Raw genomic sequence first — 27,261 nt, forward strand, 5'->3', positions numbered from 1 at the left:
TCAAGCATAATAACTCTTATTATCATGCTTGAAGTTGTTAGTCTCTTGAGTGTATTTTTTTTTGTTTATTTTTATTTTTGTGGGGGGGGGTATTTAATGCACTCCTTTTAATATATGTACTTCCTAGAATACTGTCTACAAGATTTACATAGCATGAATCTGTAAACTATATAAATGAAACTTGACAAGGTTGAAGTGAAAGGTAAAACAGTCTGCATTAGGATTATGTTAAAATATCAAGGCAGATGACAAATATGGTGCAGCCTACTTTTTTCCCCCTGCAACCTCCCACTCCCCACCAAGAAGATTATTTACAAACCTAAAATTGATGCACTAAGGGTTTTTTGCCCATTTTTTATCAATTTTTTGTACTTTTTACAGTTTCTACACTAGACACCAAACACAGAAATGTTTTCAAAACACTTTAAGCTTCCAATAAGCAGGGCAGTAGTTGCAGAACAAGTCCTGAATACAATTGCAAACATATCCATGTCATGGTGGGATTTGAACCCACAGCCAACTAGACCAGTGCATGACAGCATTTGTCTTTTATGCTCTTATAGTACAAAGTGAATGCCTACTCTTGGCATTCACTTTGTCTATAAACCACAGAGTCAAAAAAAAGTCATGAATAACCATAGTAAATAGGAACTTAGCATAGAAATATGACTAGAATATTGATATAAATAAAGAAATGAAAAGTTAGCTTAAAAACTGATTTTTTATATTTTAATTTTTATATAGGATGTCTTAAAACAAAGGGAACATAACTTAGAAAACTGTTAGTATACATTCATTCAAATACCTGATCCAAAAGAAAATGGTGAGGATGTTGATGAATTCTGAGAAGAATCTTTCAAATTTCCAAATACAAATCCTCCAGAAGCAGGAGTTGTAATTGCACTTGAACCAAACACTGGAGCTGCACTAGATGATGCACCAAATGTTGAAGATGTAGTTATCCCACCAAATGCAGAAGAGGCTGTTGTAGTCGTTGGTCCAAATACAGGTGCAGCAGCAGCAGTTTGTACATTTGGCACTGCGCCAAACGTAAAAGATTTTGAAACTGTGGTGGTTGTACCAAAAGCTACATTAGCAGTAGTATTAACTGCAGAAAATGCAGTCACTGTTGCTGTTGTGGCAGTTGACCCAAATCCAGGCATAGTGCTGGGAATTGTGCTGCCAAATGTTGGAGGCACAGTAACAGATGGGTTTATTCCAGAATGAGATGTACTCGTGACAGTGCATGATGAAATAGCAGAAGTTGTAGTTGCACCAAATACTGAGGTTACTGCTGGGTTACTATTTGAACCAAATGAAGAACATGTGGTAGCAATGACTGTACCAAATGAAACAGGTGCTGTAGAACTTTTTGCACCAAATATGCTTGAAGTAGGAACATTGGTCGTGCCAAAGGCAGAAGATGCAGGTACTGATGAACCAAATGTACATGGTGCAGAAGAATTAGCTGGAGCAGTAGTACTACTGTAACTACCAAATGCAAACAAAGATCCTGCTGTAGTAGTGGTAGGGACATTTGTGGAGGTAGCAACAGCATCAGTTTTGAAAATGCCAAATTTAGGTAGACTAGTTTTAGCATCTTCAGGTTTCTTGAAAACAAACCCTGAAATCAGAAAAATAAAATACATGAATAATAACAGATTACCATTTTAAAAACTATATACAAAAATAAAAGCTTGAAGTGCAAGACACTGGTCACATAACAAAAATTTTAATAATAAGAGCAGACATTATGATTTGAGTCAGTCGTAATAAAATGTCATCCATTATTGCCATCTGGTACTATCTATAAAATAACATAAGTTAATGCTCTTATTATATTGTAACCCCCTGACACACATACATTGTTTTACAACACAAATGTGCATGTAGATCAAATATATCAATTAATTTATGTTTCGTATCCATGCTATTTCTGTTTCAACAAGTACTTTGCACCCATGTACATATCTCACAGCCCCCCCTTTTTTTTTTATGTTGAGTAAGGAGAAATTTGTTTGCGTTTGATTTAAAATGTCTGTGTAATCGTATTCCTTGGGAAACAAATAAGAGGAAAGACTATTTTACAGCAGTAGAAAGGATGAAGGAAGAGGAAAAGAAACTCGTTCTGTGAGTTTTGATTGCACTGTGAAGGGATGTTAGGTGGCAAATGCACGTGTTCTAAGAATTTAGCACAGAGTGAAAGAATTATTGATACTGTTTCATGCAAGCATTTGCCATGGAAATATTTAAAGAACATACATATTGCAGAAACCAAACACCTGTGTAAAAGTGAGTAGAATGAGTTGGTAAGAGATGGGTTATTAATCAATCTGACTGAGTCAAGTATTTTTAGAGAGTGTTTAGGAGCCCCATCCCAAATGTGAGAGCAGTATTCAATAATTGGATGGATTGATGATTTGTATGAGGTTAACAGCTGTTTGGAAGTGAAGTAATGCCTTGAGTGAAAGAGAAATCTTAGTTTTTGGAAGCTGAGTAGTCAATGATTGTGATGTGTTTATGCCAAGAGAGGCTTGATGTCAGGGTGATTCCAAGAAAAGAAATCTCGTCTTGTTTAGAGATTTGAGAATTGAAGGCAATGGAGGTTGTTACAGTATAAGATGAGGTGATTTGTGTAGAGTAAGCTTTGGCAAATGAAAGGGAGGAGTGCAATGTGCTATCATCTGAAAAACTGTGTATTCTATTGGTGGTCAACTGAAGTGGGTCAATGTACAGCAGGAAGAAAGTTGGTGAGTGAGCAGAACCTTGAGGAACCCCAGCATTAGCTGAATAGTGAAAGATAAAGAATCATCCACCATCACACATAGCATGCATCCAGTCAGAAAATTGGCAATCCAATTGCAGAAGTCGTGGGATCAAATAATGGGAGTTTGTTTAACAGCCTTTGTGCAAGACCCAGTCAAAAGCTTCGGCAATATCAAAAAACAGAAAAACATTTTCTGCAATACAAAGAGCAATAGCACTACTTGGTTAAACTTGAGTTTAAAAATAGAAAAAATCTATCAAACATATAATGTCCAGCATAATTCAATATAAGTTAATGGCAACACACATTAAAATCCCTGGTATATATTAGCTAAGTCAATAACAGTTATGGGAAATGAATTGAGCAATAACAACCAATTCACAATCAAGGTACAAATATAATAGCTTTCTTTTTTCATCCATATTAAACTACTAAAATTAATAGATTTATAAAAATGCATATATTTAACATAACTCAGACAATCACAAAGCACTTAACAGGAGTGGTGTTTAGGCTAAGTCAAATGTTCATACCGATATTATTATTACGAAGGATATTACAATGTAGAAGGTAATACTATCTAATTTATAATTTAATTAATACATCCAATATTTTGCCACAGTCAAATTTGCATAACCAGAGAACAACGTGCAGATAGATATTTTGTATACAAGCATTAAGCTGTAGTTCTGGTTGATAGGGAGGCGTGTGTAGCCCTGCAGAAGTGTTTGCATGCATAGCACTAGGTCACCTGAAGAAAGCCTTTCTCAGTTTAAATCTAGTTGCTGACTAGAAGAACTTTTTCTAGCCCTGTCTTTGGCTGTTACTGAGTTAGTTGATCTCTGGAATGAGCAAACTGGTTTTTCCCCCAAGAAACATGGGTTTTTCATCCTGTATACTCAAGAAAACTGACTGTAGAACCCATACTATTTCAGACAATAGGATGGGGCTATACTGGAAGTAAGATATGTGTTTGTTACATAAGCTTCTGTGGAGAGAGAGGACATGCTAGAAATGTTTTTGCCAGTATTACTCCACAATTAAAGAATCAGATGGAATAATACATTAATTTTATTGATACTCAACTAGTTTTTTGAAAATCTTTTGTTTCACATGAGATGATGATGACTGCCCTCGCAGTCTCTGAAAAGTTAGGAAGGGTTAAAATGGCCTTGCCCTTTAGACACCTTTCACAAGAATAAAAGGTGATAGCAGAAGTATTATTATTTATTGGCTGATGGGCTGAGAGTAAGCATTTTACAGATTTAAGGCAGTTTCCTACATCCAAATTTGTTGGTGTTCAGACAGTTTCTTAAAGAGACAGGTTCCAGAAATACTTTGATATTTATATTCCCTATGGTGATTTTTGAGTGGCTGTAGGGATGGAATCTGACATAGTAATTCTTATGCTCAGGGATCCTAATATATTGGCTTTGTTTCCTGTGTGATCATAGGACAGCTTACAAATGCAGAGTACTTTGTATACATCAGGCAGGTCAAGGGACTGCACATGATCAGATAGTAAAGTTATGAAAAGGTCAGATAGTAAAGTTATGAAAAGGTCAGATAGTAAAGTTATGAAAAGGTCAGATAGTAAGTAGTTAGTATCTGACCTTTTTGACCAAAAGGTGGCAGGCACATTTTAGATATATTATGACATTAACTATCAATGTTAAAAATTCAGTAGCTGAAAATCAGCAATAAAAAAAGACCAAAACTATGAAAATAGGCAAGAACATAGAAAACTTCAGCTGCATTCTGAACAAATAAAATATTTAAATTATTTAAGCACAGCTTTTAGTGAAGATGGCGAATTAATTCAGGAAATAGACAACAAAATAAGCAAAGCTGGTACGGTAGGTAGCCAGCTGAATAAATTTATATGGGATAAGAGAGAAATTAGTCCAAACACCAAACTGGCAGTATATAAGATCAGGTTCTAACTAGTTTTAAGTTATGGATCTGAGAGTTGGGTTAGAAATAAAGCACTTGATCTAGAGACCACAGATATGAGAGGTCTGAGAAAGATTAGGGGAGTGAACAGATGGCATCAGTGGGAAGAATCTTATTAAAAATGAAGATATTAGAAAGAAACTTGATATTGTTAGCATTCAATATCAATTGCCAGCAAAGCTAATCTAAGGTGGTATGGCCACTTAAATAGAATGGGTGAGAAAAGGTTAGCAAAACATGTGCTTCATGCTAAGATGGCAGGAAACAAACCCAGAGGAAGACAAAGGTCTAGGTCAGTGTTTCTGAAACTTCAGATATCCGTGTACCCCTTCTTAAATTTTCATTATTACCAAGTACCCCAATTAATTAATTAAAAATAATAAATTAATTTAAAATATTAATTAAAATTAAATATCTATTTTATTTGAATTTATATGTTCATGTAAACAAAAAATATGATTTATTTTTAAATTTTGGTTCTCTAGAGATGTCAGACGACACACTCATCAATTTCATTTGATCCAGATGCAATATCAACATTTTCTTGTTGCTTACAGCTACTTGTATTTGCTATATTGCTCTCTTTTGGGGGTTTCATAAATCCAATCTTTAACCAATGATCCATACTTAAGAATTTGAAAGCTAAAAAAAAAATACTGTATTTACTCGAATATAGCTCTTTTTCCCCAAAATTAAAGCTAAAAAATCGTGTTGCGAGATACACCCGGGAATTTTCGGAAAAGAAAGTTTTCAGAAAAAAACTGAAAATGGTGCAACTTACCGAGAAGCTCCTACTCGCTATCACTACTTTTGACATCGAGAACAGTTTCTTTGTGTGCATCATCAAAGTCATCTACCAAAATAGCATCATCTTCTTTCCCATTATTTCAAGCAAAATTACCAGTAATTTACAAGACTTGAGATACGTAGTAGCAGGGGAGAACTGCATACGATTGGTGCGGTATTAACATAAGATCGCACGAACCAAAGACAAATTAGTATTTCAACAGTTGAGTTGAAATGCTAATTCCCTTCAACCGAATTCCATAATATCTGAAACACATCCACTATATATTTCTTAGTTTTAACACGTTAACGATAGGGGTGGTATCAAGCAAAACAATATGTTCCACTGGCAACATATGGTTTCGCTTGAGCAGTTTCTGTTGGAGGGGGGAGGATGTGATTCATTAGTTAGTGCCATTTTATCCCAGTTGTCTCTAATTGCACTGTTTGTTGAAAAATATGACTCCTTTAATTATGCATAGCCGAAAATTGCCACGTACCCCCTAACTTTTCGCATACCACACTTTGAGAAACACTGGTCTAGGGGGACTGATTCAGTCAGAACTGCTTTAGAAGAATAAAATGTTAGCTATGACAATATTGGAGTGCTTACAAGTAATAGATTAATTTGGAGGAAAATTGTTGGTAGGAGATCAATAATAATGTAAACTTAATCATGTAGTGCTGTCATAGTAACCTGAGCATTCCCTTCGGAGTACGTATCAAGAAATTGGTGATGACAACGATATATATATATATATATATATATATATATATATATATATTGAAAAGAGTAGGAGATGAGAGATGAGCTACATTCCTGTCTAACACTCTTCTGTTAATTTATCACCTAACTGTAACTGAATTTTTGCATCATTATATAAACTTTGTATAGCTTGTACCAAATGTAATGGATATCAAAGGCTTTCTCATAATTTAAAGTCCAAATGAGTATCCAAACTAAATTGTGTTTTTTTTTTCAATAATTTGTTTTAAAACAAATATTGTCTATACATGATCTTTCATGTCTGAAGCCATTGTGCTCTTCTGAGAGTAGACTGTGATATTTCTAAGTCTTTTATTCAGAATTTTACTGTAAATTTTCTAACCTGTATTTGATAAACTTATTCTGCTACAATTTCCACAATAATATCTATCTCTTTTTCTTAAATATAGATATAACTTTAGCTTGTGACCAATCTGATGGAACCTCATATTTCCTCCAACAGTTATTAATTTAAGAATCTTTGATGTAAATATTTCCCACCATATTTCTAAAGCTCTGTATTTATATCTTCTTCTTTATCCTTCTTTCTTCTCTTTTTGCTCCTTCCCCCAAATGCTATTCAAGGGCTAAGAGTGAATCTTTCCTATTTCATTTCATCTTATGTAGAAATGGCCTCTGCAACCCTACCACTTTCTTCTTGCAGTAACTTCACTCCAAAATGCTAATATGGTTGTAGCTTATAATACATCTCAAGCTGCATTGGTTGTCGTGCAGAATAATCAAAGCCATGCAAAGGGCAGGCAGAGGGTCCTGTTCGAGAAGTATATTACAGCCTCCAACAAAAGTCAGTGATATTGTAAATGAGCAACACAGAAGGCAGAAGATTAATCTTAGAAGGGAATTTTACATAGGTACATGGAATGTTTGGGGTCTATAGATGGGTACTCTTGAGATTGCCTCTAAAAAGATGAATAGGCATAAAATTGACATCCTGGGAATTACAGAGACCAGATGGAATGGAGAAGGTCACTTCAAAAGACAAGATGGTAAGCTAATTGTTTACTCAGGAGGTGACTCAAAACATCATGAGATAGCTGCGATACTGAAGACAGCTCAGACAAGAAGTCTTCTTGGTTATAACCCCATTAATGATAGGATACTTTCTATTAGATTTAAGGTGCAGCCTACCGATGTATCAATCGTGGTAGTTTATGCACACGAATAGGCCTGAAGAGAGAGGAATTCTATGAAAACTTACAAACTGTTTTGGACTACCTACCAAGGTGAGACATACTTTACATCTTAGGGGACTTAAATGCAAAAGTGGGAAAGAGTATGAGAGTTACGCCGGAGTGTGGCATGTTTGGTCTGGGTGAACGTAACACCCATTGTGAAAGACGGTTGGCCATGCTAACAGATTAGTTATTACCAATACCTGCTTTCAGAAACACCCATGACAGACCTATACTTGGATATCTAACACTGATAGGTCAAGGCACCAGATTAATTGCATCCTGGCTCTCCAGCAGCAGAAGACAATCATCTCTGATGTGCATACTTGTCCTGGAGCAGATTCAGGTACAGACCATCAGCTAGTAAGAGCCAAAGTAAGACCAACACTCCAAAAACTTCCAAGTCGAACACATCCCACTAGATTGGATGTTAGAGTAATGCCTAGTGGATTCACAGAAGAAACATCAATTTGGTTGGATGATTTTTTGGAGACCAATGAGGAGAACTCACCAGAAATGCTTTGGGAAGGAGTCAAGGTGATAAGACAGGATACAGCCAAGAAGTAATTCGGCTCAATAAGAAGACCAAGAGACCCATAGATATCAGATTCAACATGGGAACTAATCGAAAGAAGGTGGTTGGAAAAACAAAGAGACATAGGGACTGAAGAATATAAGAGATTACATAGAGAAGTCAGAAGAACCATCAAGAAGGACAAGGAAAAGTTCTATACTAATAAATGTGAAGAGATAGAGTTCCAGATGAGGAGGCACAATTATAAAAGAATGTTTTATTTAGTTTGTGACCTAAAGCACAAGTTTAAGTCCAAATTGAATGTCATCAAAGGCAGGAATGGAGAATTACTAACAGAAGAATTGGAAATCAAAAACAGATGGAAAGAATATTGTGAGAAACTGTACAATAGAGTTGATTAAAAAAAAAAAAATGTGGAGGATCCCTCTCACCAGGAAAATTTTGATTTGGAACCTCCTCCACTTAGGTATGAAGTTAAAAGAGCAGTTAAGCAGTTTAATAGCAACAAGGCCCCAGGTGCAGATGGAATCCCAGCAGAGTTAATTAAGGGCAGAGGGGATGGAGGGATAACAGTCTTTCATAGACTGATTACAAGGATATGGGAGACAGGATCATGGCCTAGGGATTATAAGATCATGGTCTAGGGACTGAAAGAAGTCTGTTTACATACCACTACATAAGAAGGGAGATATGAAGGTGTGCAAGAACTATAGTGGTATGAAAACAGACTTCTTCCAGTCCCTAGACCATGATCCTGTCTCCCATATCCTTGTAATCAGACTATGAAACACTGTTATCCCTCCATTCCCTCTGACCTTAATTAATTCTGCTGGGATTCCATCTGCATATAGTTTAATATCTCATTCAAGCAAAATTTTATTGAAGATCATGCTAAATAGGATTGAGGCCAAAGTTTAGGCAGAGATGCCTGACGAACAAACAGGTTTTAGGAAAGATAAGGACACCAGAGATCAGATTCTTTGCCTTAGACAGATCATACAAAAATATAAAGAATTTAGGCTCCCTCTGGTAATGTGTTTCTTAAACTACTCTAAAGCTTTTGACTGTGTTAAGTATGTGAAACTGTGGGAAGTAATGAAAAGAATGGGTTTTCCTCAACACACTATCAAGTGTTGATAGACAACTTGTACAGGAAGCAAGAAACAATGATAAGAACAGGTGACGGATTGACTGATTGGCTTCAGGTTGGAAAAAGAGTTAGGCAAGAATGTTTACTTTCTCCTCACTTGTTTAGTATATATGTGGAGGACATCATGTGTGAAGCATTGGATAAGCTCAAGACAGGGATTAGGGTAGGAGGTAGATTGAGCAGAAATCTGAGGTATGCTGATGATACAGTATTCCTTTGTAATGACAAGGAAGAACTACAACAAATTCTTGACAAAGTTAACAAGATCAGTAATAACAGAGGCTTCAACTCAATCATAGCAAGACAAAGATTATGGTTCTCAAAGGAAATACAAACAGGAAAGCTCTTGAGAAACAAAGTGTACCTTAATGGAGAAAGAATTGAGGAAGTCAGCAAAGTTTGAGTACCCGGGATCCATTATTAACGTGAAGAATTGCTGTTCAGATGTCAGAAGGAGGTTAGGAATGGCTAAAACAACAGCTAGAGACTTGTCTAAAATCTTGAAGGATGGATCTATCTCAATGGGAACAAAGTTGAGGATTCTGGATGCAGTTGTTTTCCCAACAGTGACTTATGAATGTGAGACTTGGAACCTAAAGAAGTCAGATAAGAAACGAATAGCTGCTTTTGAGATGGTGTTACAAAAGGTTGTTGAGGATATCATATACCGAAAGGCCTACAAATGAATGGGTGTTAGAAAAGATCAGTAGAATGTTTAAGCTCATTAAGGATATTGACAAAAGAAAGTTAAAATATTTTGGACACATTGTTAGGATGGAAGGAGGCCTTCTCAGAACAGTAATAGAAGGTCAAGTTTCTGGAAAAAGAGGAAGGGGTAGATCATCAATGAGATGGGTGGATGGTATGTGTGTGTGTGTGTGTGTGTGTGGAGTGACTGATCTTCAGAGAGTTGAAGCCTCCAGAAAAGTAAACAGGACTACTTCTTGAGGCCTGGTGTGGCACATCACCGAGCATATAGATAGAATCTAATAGGTTCTATATCAGTACTGATTTCTTATTAGTTTATGTTAATAAATTTGGGTCATAAGATAAATTCTTATAATGTTCTATTCATTGTTTCTCTTGTATTATGTTGATTTGTGCTGTATTTCTTTCTTCAATATTTAATTTCCTTAATATTTTGTAGGCTGTCTTTCACATATAATCTTCTATTTTATTAATAAATATTTTACATTCATTGTTCCACTTGAAGAATCTTGGTGAGCTTTCTATACTATGGTTTTAGCTATATTTCTTCTGTTTCCTTTGTATGTTTTTGAAGGAATGGTTAGTATGTCACTTGCTTTTCCTTAATTGCATTTTCTATATATGTGTTGCAAATTCTTAATGTTATTCTTGTTAATATTTTACTTTTCTTTTCAAGTACTTTCAGGGCTGCTTTATGAATTATCTATATTAAAATTTTCCATTCTTCTTCTATATCTTCATTAATTTTGGCTTCTTTTAGATAACCTGTTAACTGTGATTGATATAGCATTTTTTTGTAATAGATTTACTTTGTATATTTGTTCTATTTCTTGTTTTTTTCCTTATTATTTACTTATTTTCTCAATTTTGTTAGTATTTCTATTTTAGAAACTACTAAATAATTATCTGAAAAAATTTCATTGTTCACAGAGGAAATGAAATTTTTTCAGATCATTATTTGGTAGTTTCTAAAATAGAAATACTAACAAAATCAAGAAAAGTAAATAAGAGAAAAAAATCAAACAAACAAGAAATAGAATTAGTATACAAAGTATATCTATTACAAGAAGTAGAAGTGCTATGTCAATCACAATTAACAGGTTACTTAAAAGAAGCCCAAAATTAATGAAGATATAGAAGAAGAATGGAAAATTTTAATATAGATAATTCATATTAACTTATCCTTATATAATTATATATTAACTTATATAATGAACTTATTCAAAGCTTCATGCATGATACCAGAGGTATCATGCATGAAGCTTTGAATAAGTTCAAGACAGGAATTAGGGTAGGAAGTAGATTGATCAGTAATCTGAGGTATGCTGATGACACAGTATTACTTTGTAATGAACAAGGAAGAACTAGAACAAATTCTTGACAAAGTTAACAAGATCAGTAATAACAGAGGACTTCAACTCAATCATAGCAAGACAAAGATTATGGTTCTCAAAGGAAATACAAACAGGGAAGTTCTTGAGAAACAAAGTGTACCTTAACATTTATGCTTCATGTTAACAAGATTAACATTAAAAAATATGGAAGACATATATATATATAAATTGCAATAAAAGAAAAGCAAGTGGCATACAAATTATTCCTTCAAAATTCTGCAGTGCAATGTACCGGGTGTTTATAAAATAATGTCAAGTGAGCCCTCTAGCAAGTAATGTTTTGGATGAAACACACCAATATTCGGTAGACGTACACAGTGGAACATGGGGATTTGATTTAACGAAAAAAAAAAAAAAAAAAAAGTACCAAAAGTCGCCAATAGGGGAAATTTTGGCGCTGCCAAATTAATTTTAGTAGGCGTGACTAATGAATGACTAAATGGCAAATGAGAAACAGCACACATCAATTTCATGTCATTCATTGTTAATTACAAATGAGGTTCAATGACCACCATTCTGATGTTCCAGGAACTGCATACAGTGCACGACATTTTCCACAGTGGCTCGCAACATATCGGAATTGATTTGTCTCACTCGTAACGTTATTCAATCTTTCAAAGTTGGAATATCGGGTACATGTCCTTGATACACAATGCTTTTAAGAAATCTCCACAGCTAAAAGTCACAAGGATTGAGATCAGGTGATCTCAGTGGCCATGGCGTGGGAAATGCACGACTAATGATTCTTCTGTCAGAGAAATGTTGTCGCAAAACATGCTGTACCTGAAGGCCGATGGGGTGGTGTACCATCCTGCATGAAGATGGTCGAATCGAGACATCCTCTTTGCTGCAGTTGTGGAACCACAAAGTTCTGTAGCATATTGGCATACCTGTTAGCATTGACGGAACAGGTCACTGGTCCATTTTGGTGATTTTCCTCGTAAAAGTATGGACCGATGATAAAAGATGCCGTAAATCCACCACACTGTGACTTTGGGCGAGTGGATAGGCATCTGCAGACACGTGCGGATTAGTTACAGCCCAAATGCAACAGTTGCGTGTGTTAATATCGCCGTTCAAATAAAAGTGCGCTTCGTCACTCCATAAAATCTGCCACAGCCATGCATCATCCACTTCCATTCTAAGAATCTCAAAGATAAGTTGATTCGTGTGGTCACATCACCAGGGCGCAATTCTTGGACATGACTGATTTTATAGGGGTGAAACTTCAACATCTGATATAGGATTTTCCACACCATTGTGTATGCGATATCCGTTTGCCAGGATATTGCTTGTGCACTGCTGGTATCCTGCACATTCATCATCTCCTGTTCCACAATAGCAGTTGCAACTTGTTCAACTTGTTGGTAATTGATTGGTATGTGTCCCCTGCCTACCTGCACTGCTAGAGTTCCAGTAGTTTCAAATCGCCAAATCAGTTTTCGTAAGTTTGTTATGCTAATCAGTCCTTTTTCGTACGCCGAAGAAATCATAAAATCATGAAGACAAGCACTGGCATTATTGTTCCATTGATAATACAGTTTGACTAACAAAGCACACTCACGTAAGGTAAGAGGTATCGAAAAGCAGTTCGTCTATGAATGATAAGAAATCTCACAGGCTTTCCTTTTATTGCATGATCGCCCACAAGAAACGCGATAATGCAAATTAATGCATTTTACTCGGTAAACAGCACCAAAATTTCCCCTGTTGGCAACTTTTGGTACTATTTTCCCCCATTAAATTGAATCCCCATTTTCCACTGTGTATGTCTACTGAATATCGGTGTGTTTTGTTCAATGCATTACTCGCTACAGGGGTCTGAACACTTGACATTTTATAATCACCCGGTACATCAGGGAGGACAAGTTGACTCTGATAGTGATCCATGTTTCTGGCAAAGAGCATCCAGTTGCTTCTTTCCTGGTTCTGCTGCGTTTAGGGTGACACAGCATCACAGTGAAGCTATTAAGAGAGTTAACGATTATTTATATAATGCAACCATACATAAAGTATGGTTGAGTGAGTATAATATGTCACAATCTTACCAGCCCTATGTAGCTTGATGAAGGATTGACAGATTATTCATCTATCTATTATCCTTTTAAGTTCACTTATTTGTTCCAGTAGTTCATCCACTTTTCAATCTTCATTCTCAACTAAACAGTAGAGGCCTTGTATAACAGGCCAGTATAATATCTGATTATATCATACCATCATGATGTAGAGTAAATGTAGTAAGACTACAGAATCTGCAATGTGGGTTGACATCCAAGTGGATACCTAGTAGCAAAGGGACACATCACAGAAAGGGTGAGGATTGGACATTAGATCAGAAACCAATGTCAATTCTCCATATCCCTTATAGATTATGTGCAAGTAAACTCCTGAATATGTAGCTGTGACCCATCCATGTCACATTGGGGATTCTAACCAAGTCATTACAGAGCAACTTAAGATTTTATGTAAATAACTTCTAGTTACTGCTAGGTTTATCACTAAATATGAACACACATATTTCTGAACGAAATAAAATGAATAATGACTCAAGAAATCTTATAAAAAAAGTCCATTTATGCTTAATCGATTGTACTTCTGGACATCCCATGGACTCACAGCATTTAAAGACTAAGGTAGAAAGACACTTTTGGATGGAATTAGGTCTTTTACTTGTATGATTTCAATCAAAATTGAGACAGCCTGGTTAATTTGAGTAAAGACCCCAAGTTTCTTTTCTCCTCCCCCACCTTCAAAACAGTCAGAGCAAAGAATATATACCAGTTTTCTTTGCTTATCTGTGTACATAAGTACATATACTGTGTTACAAAACACATCTACCAAAACCACTTCTTTTAAAGAAGTGGTTTTGGTAGATGTATAAAATTTTAATATTTATGCTTCATGAAGTGATCTAACTACTAGAATAATTGTATATATGATATACATGTTAAGATTATATCTGTAAACATTCTTATACTATGATCTGAAAGAAAAAAATAAATAAAAATAAGAAAATCAAAATCGGCAGTGCACTGAGTAAATATTAATGATAAATAACTAAACAAACTAGAACTTACCACCTTCTCTGGAAGAAGTTTCTTTTTTATTCGCTCCAAAAGTAAACACGAAACTATCAGCTGGCTTAGTAGTCTGCAGTAAACTGCTTTCATTTTTAGAAGAAATGGACTGAGAGGTTGATAATTCTGTTCCGTGTGAAGTAGCAGTTGTAGTAGTTGCTGCTGTTACATTAAATGAAAATTTAGAAGTCGGAGCAGGTGTTGTTTCTGAAGATAAAACAAATGAAGGAGCACAGCCTGAAGACCCTTTGGGTGATTCAATTTCCACAGCACATACTTTAGATCCCATATTAGTCTGAGTTGTTGTTGTTACAGCAGGTTTAACAGTAAAGCTAACGCCTCCAACTGTGCCATTTTCACTCGTAGAGCCAAATTTAAATCCACAATGTGACACCGCACTAGCATTACAGTTTGTAGTAGTAGCAGCAGTAGTTCCTGCAGGAGTGGAAGTATAAGCAACAGTAGAAACTGCAGTAAAGAAAACAGCACCAGGAGAAGTAACAGGAGCAGCTGATGTAACAAGATTATCAGAGTTGGCAGATGTGATGGCATCAGAAGGAGTAGGAGCAGAAGCAGGCTTCTCGAGACTAACATCACTCCCAAATTTAAAGGTACTAGATTTCAAAGTTTCTGAGGTCTTCCCAAACACAAAACTGTTGGATGCAGTAGTGATTATTGAATTTGTAACTGCCATGCTACATTCAGGTAAACTAGCAACAGTACTGCTAGGCATGGAAAATTTAAACATTTCAGTCTGTTTAGAAAAATCTGAAGAAGGAAATTTGAAGCTTTCTGAGTTGTGTGGAGCAAACTTCCTGAAATTTTCTGATGTGTTGTTATCAGAAGTCTTCTTCATATTATCTACAGCAATTTCTGATTTAAAACTCTCTGCTGTTTTCGATGCATCAGATGAGGGGGCTCCAAATTTAAATCCCAAAGTAGATGGAGTACTCACAGAGGTACCAAAATTAAATCCCGTGACAGGTACTGAAGTGGTGGTTGTAGGAAGACCAAACTTGAAATTTGAAGTAGTTTCTTTACATAAGTTTCCAAATTTAAATCCAGAAAAGGTTTCTTTAACATCTGCAAAATGAAAGAGGCAGTTTATTTATAAATATATATAAAACAAGGAACAATGTTTGTTGAGTTTGTATTATATTAACTCCTTCCACTTTTTTTCCCAATGTTGCATGGTCCCTGTCAAGCATGTTATTGAATTTTGTTTAGTCCCTTATGGAGATGTAAAATGATGATTAATTTCTAGATGAAAGATCATAAACATCCTTCCCCAGTAGTAAAAATCTATTAATTTTCACTTTATCGCTATGTGATCTGTTCTATATCCATAAGACATGGTAAGCAGATCACGTATGCAAAACCCACACAGCAGCAAGTGGTTGAGGAAATAGCACATGCAAAACAATTGAAAGTCACAAACAAGTCATACACTAATATTTGGATGAGTTTAAATAGATGTACAAAAGATATTTGAGAAAATATGGTAAGCACACTTATGAGTCCATTAAAAAAAAAAAAATACATAATTTCTTTTAGAATATAAGGAATTGGAACCTCCATACTGGTTCTACATTGCTAGGAGAGCAGGTTTATAAGAGTCAAAATTTGCTGTGTTTGAGATGGGTGATGCAGAGAATCCTACTATATGTAGCATCTAGTGAAGTTCATGTTGTAAATGGAAGCAATTAGTTCACCAAAAGAATCAAGCTCAGATTTTTTTTTTCCCCCTGATCAGAGGGTACACTGTCCTGTTCTTCCAATTGTGCAATGGTGGTGGCACTTCTAATGGAGATAAAGTCTTTTAAATGAACCTAAATTCCTCTTCTTCCATTAACTGGTCTGTAGAGAGCAACAGCAATGAACATATGTGAGGACAGATGTTTAAATCAGATGTATTCTTACAAGCTCAAAAAAAAAGGTAAAGAATGAGTCAGATCAGAAGAATATTGCTCATGAAAATGCCTATATATGCCTATAGCATAAGGCAGAAAAAAACATGAGAGAAAAAGAGGTAGGGAGGAAAAAAGAATCAATTAATCAGACTGGATAGCACCAACCAAAATGTGAGAATGGTATTCTAAGATTAAGCAGATTTAGAATTTAGCATTAGCAGTTTTACAGATGAGAAGTAATGTCTTGAGAAATAATAATGTTGCCATTATTATTATTGGCTTTGCTCTTTCATGCCTATAGGAGATCTATTAAGAATGAACTAGTCATTATTACCACCATGTTCCATCAAGATATGCACAAATTCAAAGGAAGTCACACTATATTAATGTTTATACTAATATCATCATGCTGGCGTAAAATAGAACTGAGCAGGATGAAACTGAATATTATACTAGGCAAATATCTTTAACAATGTCTTAAAATTAATCAAAATTAAGCTTTTGGAGGATAAGTGTACACTCAAACATAGAAATATTAATAGAAAAGAGTGTGAAAAAAAAAATCCTGTAAAAACAAAGTAAAATGTGAAAAAAAACATGGAAGCATGTGGTAAGGTAATATGAAAGTATATCAGAATGCCATGGTGGACCCAAGAAGCAGTCCAGGAAAGGACTGAAAAATAGAATATACAAACTAAAGCACAGCTTGAGTCCAATATTTCACAACTGCATTTTAATTTTGAAGTTTATACATCAGTTTAAAAAGTTATCACAGGGCAGAAGTCATGTTCTCACATCAGGTTAACTTCATATTATGAAGACAAGGGTGAGCTATTTTTTGACTTATCCCAATGTCCACTGCAGAAAGAAGTTTTCTAAACTTTTCTCTATCATTTTTTTCCTCTTTTCTTTTATTGTCTATTTTTCTCGTTTTCTATTAGCACACCTCAGTTAATTATAAAAGATTTCCCTCATGTTCTCCCACTCCATCTTGAGAAAGAATAAAACTTTATTATTATTGATTCAAATCTAGTTATGCACTGAAGGAAATCAATAATGGATATTCAATTGGCATCTCTGCAGATCAGTAATACCCAGGATATAAATGATAATGTATCAATATAATTCTCTAAAGGAAACAGTCACTTATTCAGGAAATGAATGTATGTACAGTTTTTCTGTATAACAGATCACTATAGAATGAATATTTTATGAAAACAGATTTGAAACTTCTGCTTAGACTTAAATATTCCTCTTTGCACAGATAAAACAATAAAATTATCTTTATATCAATGCTTTCATGTTAATCCATCCACGAGAGTTTGCAAGCCTACTGTAAACTTATGATACATTACCCATATGCAGCATCAGTTTTGCTACAGGTTTACTTTTCATGTGTGGGAGTGAGATTTTATATATATATATATATATATATATATATATCTCAAAGAAATTTAACGATTAAAGCAGAGGGATAATAAAATAGAAAAACTATTTATTATTTGAATGCATAACCAGTTTCGTTTTCTTAGAGAAGACTTTATCAGGTGCACAACATGAAAAGAGAATACAAAAAAATATACATTACAAGAGAAATAACAGCTATAAATTAAGCTGCAAAGACTGCTTAGCACATTCATGCAAGCATGATCTCAGATACGCCAAAGTTAGACAGCTGAGGAGTGATTATCAGAGAAGTTATTGCTGGGGTTAGTATTAAGGTACACCTGATTGAGGATAGTTTCTGCTGATTCAATACTTCTCTAAAGCTCATCATAGCATCTAAAAATGTTTTCTGATTTGTTCTGGATCACTGGATGAGTGACAGAATCTTTATCATCAGGGTTGGCAGAATTAAGAGCATAATTGGATAGAATGCTGGCTTTAGTTCTGACATATGCGATGTCTCCCACATATCTCCATACACAACTCAGTCCATTTCTCTGTCTAACCAAACAAAAATAGGGCACATTGCAGTTATACCGAAAAAGATAAACTTCTGCATATTTTAGACCATCATGTTTCAATTTAGGTGTACCAAGTAAGAAATGGAATTTGATTAGAGGAGTAAAAGAAGTGCAAATTTTAAATTTCACTAATTACACACCTGTATCATTTAAACTGCAAACAGCATAAAAATAAAAAATAATAAAAATTTAAATCTCATGAATCTAAGAAGAACTATTATTAGGAATGATTTCAACTGTGTGGGTATAGACAGAAGGAGGGAAAAAATTTAAAGAACTACCAAGGAATTTTAACTGGCACATGAGGGAAGAGAACTGTACAAGAACAGTGGATCTAGTAAAGCATTAGAGAATCAGTCTATAAAAAAAGAATCACACTCAAGTGCAGTATAAAATCACAGGTTACAGTGTGACAACCATGGTGAAGAAGGCAAAATCAAATTATGAAAATAAGTTAGCTGAAGAGGCTAAGAGAGATCCAAAAGAATTTTGCTGCTATACAGAGTGCTAAAAAAAAAAAAAATTACAATGTTAGCATAACTGTGGTGAAATGTGGATGGTAGGAAATTTTCAGATGCACTAGAAATAGCTGAGATACTCAAAGTGCTCACTTTAATAAAGTAGTATACATTCCACCAGGTAGGGCAACTAGCTCTCTGGATATTGGTATATGTGTCAGACAGACAGAAAAACTAAAGGTTTTAAAGTTATCGTAATACTTTAATTCAATTATAGCAGTCAGACTAGATGGAATAACACATGGATGTTGATGAAATGTGCAAATGAATTAACAATTCACCTGACCTTGTTCAACTTGAGTCAGGGCACATGCATGATTTCGAAATGTGGAAAGAAAGCAAGATAGTTCCATTATTCAACAGTGAGATTAGAAGAGAAAAAAAACATATAAAGACCAATCAGAATTTCTTGTGTGGCCATCAACATTTGAGAGGCTGCTTAAGAATGTCACCCAAAAGAAAGCACGGATTTGTTAAAAGTAAGGCTTGGTTTTGCTCACATACTGTAACACAGTGATTGCAAAGTTTGAGAAAGGAAATGGCTATATCACACACTTCTTTATTTTACAAGCAATTATGACAGGATTCCAAAAAGGTTGGTATACAAACTCAAAGGAATGGGTACACAAAATATATTTATGGAAAGGAAAACAGCTGGCTGACAGGCAGGTATCAAACTGATTTATAGAAGTGATGAGTCTAAGAGGAAGGCAACCAGAAGTGTGCCACTGAGTTCTGTATTTGGACCACTGTTATTTAGACTGTATCTTAATGATATTAGAAATGGTCTAAAGAATGATATCCAGCTAATAGGTCGCTAGCAGGGACAGAGAGCCCCCACCCCATAATTCTCTGATTATACTGAAAGCTCCAGGCAAGAGCAGACTTACCTCTTTTCCGGCAAGCATATTAAATCCTTAGCCTCCTCTGCCTTCAAAAAACTAGATGACCATCGTCTGCATAACATCTAACACTGTATACATCCCATATCAGCCCTATCTAAGAGAACATTATTCTCACATTTGGGATAATGCTCCAAAATACTCTAAAAATGCTTATTGCTCTCCAGAAGAGAATAACCCAGTTAGCTGATCACCTTTCTCTCCTTCTCTCCCTCTTTTGCACAAACTTGTTCTAATCATTTACGGTTCTGTTTCAGCCATTTGCCTCTTCTATAGCTATTTTTATGAGCACTGATTCTACTGAATTCACTGCCCATTTCTCTGTTTCCCCTTAGTCTGTAACAAGAAACTGCTGGTCGACATCTATTCAATGGCCAGCAAACAAATAAGTAACTAGCTTCTCATCTCCATTCATTTCATCTAAATCTGCACTTTGTAAGTCTTCTCTTCTGCCCCCCCCCCCTTGTTTTGCCCAAATAATCTCCAGTTATTCAAAAAACATAACAGGCCCTTTCTTATTATTTGCAATTGTTTATAGGATTGATGATGATATAAAAAAAATTTTTTTTTAAATCAATTATATTTTTATACAGCAGCAAAAAAAAAAAAAAAAAGTTGAATAAATGAAAGTTGGCAGAATGCACAATGAAGAATTTAAATTGCTTTTACAGATGTAGGAGACTTAGGTGCATCAAAAGTAAGGATGATGTTCCTGGTTAAAACCAGGTGACCATATCTACCACATACCTTTCACTCCTTGATCTTTAAGCTCTGAACAAATCTCTTCAGGAACATCAAGGAGATACCATTCTGATATCTGATATAAAGTTAAGTACTTTATCAGGTGTTACTATGATTGGTATTCCACCCATTGATATTGCGCTCAGAAATGTTTCAGAATGTTGCTAACATGATGTTTCCACAAGACATAGTTTTTTAATTGTTTTGGGAGAACCTGCCAGACCTTCTAAACCCTTTTGAATAAAAAAAAAACCACCATTTTCCCCACTGGCTTTTCACCTGTTGCATGAATGATGAGAAACACTGGTACATTGATATTGGTGTCAGATGTGCAACATTTGTTACTTTTGATGTATGCACAGTATCAGTACTTGGTTGGAGCCTTGTAAGAACCCCAGAAATATCTGAGAATGAAGGATTCATATTCAAGGGAGCTTTTGTTTAGTGCCAGAGCTCCCCACACACACTACAGAGCCAATTGTGAATGCGCACTAACTCACAAGCAATGAATGTGCTTGGAAGTGGAAAGTCAGAACACCAGATGCTATACCAGCACCACAGAAAGCCTTGGGCCTAGTTCTCAGACCATGGGGGGAAAACCTTGCTACAACACCAATGACCCTTGCAGCTAAGCCTATTAGCTGATTGATCCTAGCCAAGCCATCAAGGACCAATGGTCTTGACAAAGCAGAGACCAGGGCAAGGCTACCAAGCTTTCCCTTTTCAGATGTCCACCAGTCACATCGCACAGCAAACAAGGCAGCATGATGTTGAATCCCAGTGATGGTAGTCTGGAAGACAAAATAGTAAAAAAGATTCATGAGAAGTAGAGCAAAAAATATGGGAAGCCAAGCAAAGAAAAAGAGGTATAATGAAAATGGCTACTACCATCACTGGGAGATCCTCTCCACCACAAACAGATGCCTCACAAGGGGGAGGGGGAAATACTGAAAGAAAGAAATCCAATCATTATAACAAAACATTAATTATTACCTGCTTTTGTCGTTGACTGCTTTGGAGTTTCACATGCTATACATTTTGATGCATCAGGCTTATTTTGTACTAAACATGTATCACATTCCCAATTTCCAGGTGGCATTTTAAAAGCTGATCCAAATCCTGGTAACTTGGCCTAAGCAATAAAAGTGTTTTTCAATTTTATGATATGGATTAATTAGTATATTATTAAACTAGATCTATAAATCTTCTTTGTAGTGGTTTATATCTAAACTATTTTTGTGGCATAACCTTAAAAATTGTTACTATACTGATATCATGCCATTTATCATCTAAAATTCACAATCCACATATTGCATGAGAAAAAAATTTCTAGTTAATATTTTTCAAAGTAAAGACTTATCTAAATTATCTTGTATATGGTTAATAAATGGTAACAGCTTTTTGGGACATACTTCAATGAATGAAGAAAGTACCTTACTAGTACTTGCTACCTCATTCATTGCATGAATAGTCATCATACAAAAAAGTCAAACTGAAATAATGAATTTCAAGAGATTTAATCTTCATGTTATGTAAACAGGTCTTCTGTCTTAAATGTTAGGCCTCTGACCAATGTTAAGCCAATTCTGCTACCAGACTAGAAAAGATAATTGACATCAACAGCATTTTTAGTCTATGGTAATAAAATAAATTTAGGAATTAGTTTCTTAGAGGACATATCACTCTAAGAGATTTATAGAAGTAGCAGTATATGATTTAGAGTAGTTTCAAGCCACTATGATTTACTTAACAGGCATAGAAAGGGTAATGTTTCATGAGGTTTTGTTGTTGGAAAGGTACTCGATTCTTTGTAGACTTGGGGAGGGGAAATTACTGCAGGGCAGACCAGTGCACAGTGCCAGTAAAGGTTGGTCAATTGGTAGAGTCTCTGCTACTAATGGCTCACGCAAAAACTTAAGCAAGTCTGAGCGTGGTTAGTAGTTGGAAAGAGTCAATCGCTCAATGCTGTTGGCACTCAGCTGAGGACTGGCCATTCTCACAGGATTAACTTTGGCCTGTAAACTGAAATATGTCAGACCTCTGTGCCCTCAGGGCATGTGACAATGGTAGACCTGTGTACAGTGTCCGATTTGTGGAGGAGGAAGAGAAAAGTGATTCTCTCTCTAATTAATCCTTCATGGATTAAGCAAAACATCAGAAGAGCAGAGGTAAAGAATACATGCAGCATGCAACAAATGTTATAAAATGTATATAATTTCATCTAAAAAATAATGGAAATTTCTGGGAGTGGGATAAAGTTTAATACTGTATATGTATTTCATGCTGGCAAATATATATTTGTCTGGGGGGGGGGGGTACATACTATAATCAACGTTCACATTAGAGTGTTGATATCAAATGATATCAATGTTTGTCACAGATGATAGTTTGCTATACTGAAACTACATTCACAACAGCACTGTGCATATAGATATAAGAAAAGAGATTTTAAAATTACAGTGCAAAAGAGCAGGACATACTGCACAGATGTGGACAAAAGTGACCATCAAGTGGTGTCAATTTGAAAGAATGCAAATAGCCAGATGAACGAAGGCCTTCCCAAAAGTCCCACAATTCAGTCCTATTTAAAAATTTTTCTATGCCACTCATTTTCAGATATCTCTAATCTCATCCTTCCACTGTTTCTTTGGTCTTCCTGTGGCTCTCTCCGTTTTCTAGGATACCATTCAAATATCAACTTTGTCAATTTTTGAGTGGTACTTCTTGTAATATGACCAACCTATTGCCACTTGGATCTTTTAATAGCTTTATAATAGTGAGCTCTGAGCAAAGTACTGCCCTATCTATTTTGAATGGCAATACCAAGCAATGAGCTTTCCATTTTCCAGAGGAAAATAGAAAGTAGTCCTCAACTTATTGATTTTTTAATCAAAGTCCACATTTCACTTTCACATGCCATGACCAGAAGAAGTATACGTCTGTCAAATATTTTTCTTTTAAAGAGGATTGGAATGTCTCCTTTGAGCACTTCAGTGTTTCCAAAGGTGCTATGTATAATTTCTTCTTCACAGCTTCCCTGTACTGTGATCTTTTGTCCTAAGTAAACATAGGTTACTATATCAATTTCCTTTTGTTCCAATATGTACCGGCTTTTCGGTATGTATTTATTAAACATTATTTTTGTTTTATCTTTGTTTATATCTAATTATTTTTAATTTCTGCATTCACGTCATTGGTCATTTGTTGAAGTTCTTTTGTACAGTTTACTAAAAGAACAATGTCATCAGTAAATCATAGATGATTTAGTTCTTTTACATTTATTGTAATTCCTCTTTTCCATCCCAGATTTTTTTAAAGATTAAATCAAATGTCTTTTCAAAATCAATAATGGTATTCATTATTGATTGAATCATTGTAAAGACAAATTAAAAGGTACTGATTTGTCTTTATAATGATTTCTCTTATTACATAAATATGATCGATATATGACCATACCATATTAAAATAACTCTGCTCAGGTATTTTCTAATGTCAAGTATATCTTCATTTTTATTCTGGATCACTACCAATGAAGGTATCTGTTTCTCCTAATCACTCCCCTAATTTTCTCTAAACTCCCAATTCTCAGATCCATACATTAAGAACTATCATCTTGTATACATCTAGTTTGGTGTTTTGAATGATTTCTCTTTTGTATCCATATATACTTTATTAACTGCTTTCCAGAATTTTTTTAAAATGTGAATCCTACTGGCAAAAGACAGTTACCCTATTGTACATTAGTAACAGTACCGTAAATTATTTGTTCTTTATCTATTTATTTATTCATCGTTCTTATGATTTTTTTTTTTTGTTATCAGTCCTTAGACTGTGCCAGTTTAAAGAAAATCTTGTTATGTTAAGTTTAGTCCTCTATACTGAATCGACTGTGCTGTCTCACAAAGCTTATCTACACTACGATGTTATTTCCCTCTACCTTAATTTTTGTCTCCCTATCTTCCTGCTCTTGCCCTCTGTCCCTACTGCACATATAGCAGACTCTAAATATAATTATCGCCGGCTATATGATTTCGGCATATTCAATTTCTCACACTCTTTGGTCTGACAATTTTTTTGATTTACGACTGTGCCAAGTCAGACAGAATAATAGAGAGTGAGGAATTAAAGAAATGGATCAAAGGCAATATCTAGTCAAATTTCTGTTAACCATATAGCAAGTTGTGGCGATATCTAATTAACACACAGGTTCATAATTTTTTTGAGATAGTGCATTGGCAATGATCAGATTAAATTGTTGTTCAATAAAGCATTTATTCTAACTAGAAAATTGTAACTACAAACTAGACAAGTAATGGGGAATAACTGTTTCTCCTGGCACAGCTATCTTCATCAAAAAGTACTTTGCACAAATATATACATTTCTGCCTACACACCACTAGTATTTTACAAATTTAGTACAGACTCTTGCTTAACAAATACATACCATTTTACATATCTACAATCCAAGAGCATCAAATATGATGTGCTTACTCACAGTTTTTTCTTTATAAACAGTCCTTTATTATGAACAAAATTTCCTTTGGGACATCTCATATCTTTGCCTTGATCTGGATACTTCTTTCTTTAACTTGGATGTTTCTGTATATGCTATATATCATCGAGGTTGTCCTAGCTCAAGTAGCAAACAATACCCTCCCTTCTTCCCCCCCCCTTCCTTGGTTGTTCTTTTAGGTAACTGGAGAGACTCTGATTTTGCCTTCGATGTTTATTGATCGAACCCTGATCAGTCATGCTTGAGATCGTATGGAGCGTGGCCTGCTATACGACAGGATACATTGCCAGACGTGCCTTGGGAATTGCCCGTAGAACTTCAGGGAGACTCACAGTTAACAAAACTCCAACGATAAACCATGAGTGTACTCTCAGGGTTAAGAGGTACGAGCTATCAAACTTCAGGCCAAGAACATCTTATCATCTCCTCTTCTTTCTTTTTCTTTCTTCCCTCTTCAGCTCCTTAAAAGTCCTCCTCATTCTTTGTTTTGACATTGAAGTGTCTGTGATCACATGGCACGATGATGTCGCCCGTGTACGAAATTCATTTCCCACTTCATTCATAAAACATTCATGTCCACAGTGAAATAAAAACACACAGCCTGATATACTAACCACTTGGCCACCCAAGCCAGCATATTATTAGCATGCCTTAATTATTCTATTATCTATTTCGATATTTTCCATCTGCACCAAACCAAAACATCTATAATGTTTCACTTGGTCTATATCTATATAAATCAAAGAAGTTAATGTTATCTGCTGCTGACAATTTTCAGTTTTCATAATAAATTATTTGTTATAAAAATCATTTACGTCAAGAGCCTAAGGCTGTAGAAAATTTATTTAAAAAAGATATTATTCTATATAATAAATTTAGTTTAATCCTTTATCCAAGTGTGAGCAAACAAAGTTTGTGCCTGAAAGTATCTTTAGGACTTGGGTAAGGTAGTGCAACACCAGGTAACTCCTTGCAAAGGTGGAGTAAGCTACTAACACTCCTATCTCAGTATCTCCCATAATGCAAAACACATCTCCTTGCGGATATGTCTAATGTTATGCATTGAGGGAAAGGCCACTACCCAGACTAGTTTCGACTTTTATTGAGGTCTCTTCAGTGGGAGCCAGGCCCAAGTGGAGATACCAGCCAGAAATATTAGCAGGTCATCTCTGCCTATAGGAGTTGCCAAATGGTGTGCCACCTTTTTAATAAGTTACTCTGGATTTAGAGAAAGATGTTCAAGGTTTATTTTTCACTTGGTTGGAGTATAAGGAGTGACCTGGTGTTGACTACCTTACCCCAGTCCTGAAGATACTTTCAGGTGCAAACTTTGTTTGCTCACACTTGGATAAAGGATTAAAGTAAATTTATTATAACTCTAACCAAGTGAAAAATAAACCTTGAGGATATTATTCTGTGTATAATATAAAAAATTTATATGCATAATCTCTCCAATTCTGATGATCAAGTTTAACCTTCCTACTAGTCGAAGCATATCAAATACACAAACCACCTTATAATTTTTGAAGGATAAAAACATGAGCAATTTTCTGTCTATTATCTTGGACTTACCCTACTCCATTTTTTATCCCTTTATGATAAAGCCATTAGCAGATTAAATGTAAAAAAGTTGCAATCAGAGTACACTTTAAGTAAATGTCTTTCAAATATTTTAATGTGTAGCTTTACATTTACTTTTTTTTTGTAAGATATAAAATGAATTTCATGAGTTTAAATTTGAAATATGATGTTTCAAAATTAATAAATTCATAAATTTATTAATAAATAAATAAATATATATATATTGTTGTTCTTTTAGGAACATTAACAAATGATGTTAAACTGCATTAAATTCAGGTTTAATGGGGTTTAAAAAAAAATTTAAATTTATATATAATAGTAGTATTTCAGAAGAACCTCAGACTTTCATTCTGAGCTTAAAAATAGATTTTTTAAGGATGCTCATTTAAATAATGATATCCATAAATTAAACCACTATAAATATATAATACATGATGAAAATGTTTGAAATATATCCAGATTAATGCAAAACTGATGTTTAATTTAAGTATCCTTATGACCCCCCCCCCCCCAGTGCCACACACAACAGGAAATGAATTATACATAATTAATTTTATCTGATTTCCTAGTGATTTAAAAATTTTCACAAAGTATATCATGTTTTGATGTCTAAGAGAAGGAAAATAATGATATTCATTATGATTACTGTTACATTAGTTGAAACAGGAGATTTTAAAGATGAACTTTTCTTTGCAATTTTATTCTTCCAGTTGCAACCTTCTTTTGCAAACATGTCTCAGAAATACTAGCAAATAATCAGCTCTACTCTAGCAACAAGGTGATGTGTTCTTTCTTTCCAT

The 27,261-nt window shown here is 34.9% G+C and overlaps 1 protein-coding gene across 1 annotated transcript in view; it reads right to left on the reverse strand.

Moving 5' to 3' along the window:
• The window catches only part of LOC150095268 (uncharacterized), a 302,954-nt gene that overhangs the window by 53,292 nt on the left and 222,401 nt on the right, over nucleotides 1–27,261 (reverse strand). The window contains exons 16-18 of the mRNA XM_090410345.1: nucleotides 21,361–21,499; nucleotides 14,330–15,412; nucleotides 806–1,624 (exon numbers count right to left, since the gene is read on the reverse strand). Of these exons, the coding sequence (XP_090266471.1) occupies nucleotides 806–1,624; nucleotides 14,330–15,412; nucleotides 21,361–21,499 (2,041 nt within the window). The remainder of the gene's footprint in view (nucleotides 1–805; nucleotides 1,625–14,329; nucleotides 15,413–21,360; nucleotides 21,500–27,261) is intronic.

The sequence above is a fragment of the Typopeltis vanoorti genome, chromosome 20 (genome assembly GCF_054136105.1).
Source record: "Typopeltis vanoorti isolate ZY-2024b chromosome 20, IOZ_Tvanoo_1.0, whole genome shotgun sequence".
In the NCBI taxonomy this organism is placed as follows: Eukaryota; Metazoa; Arthropoda; class Arachnida; order Uropygi; family Thelyphonidae; genus Typopeltis; species Typopeltis vanoorti.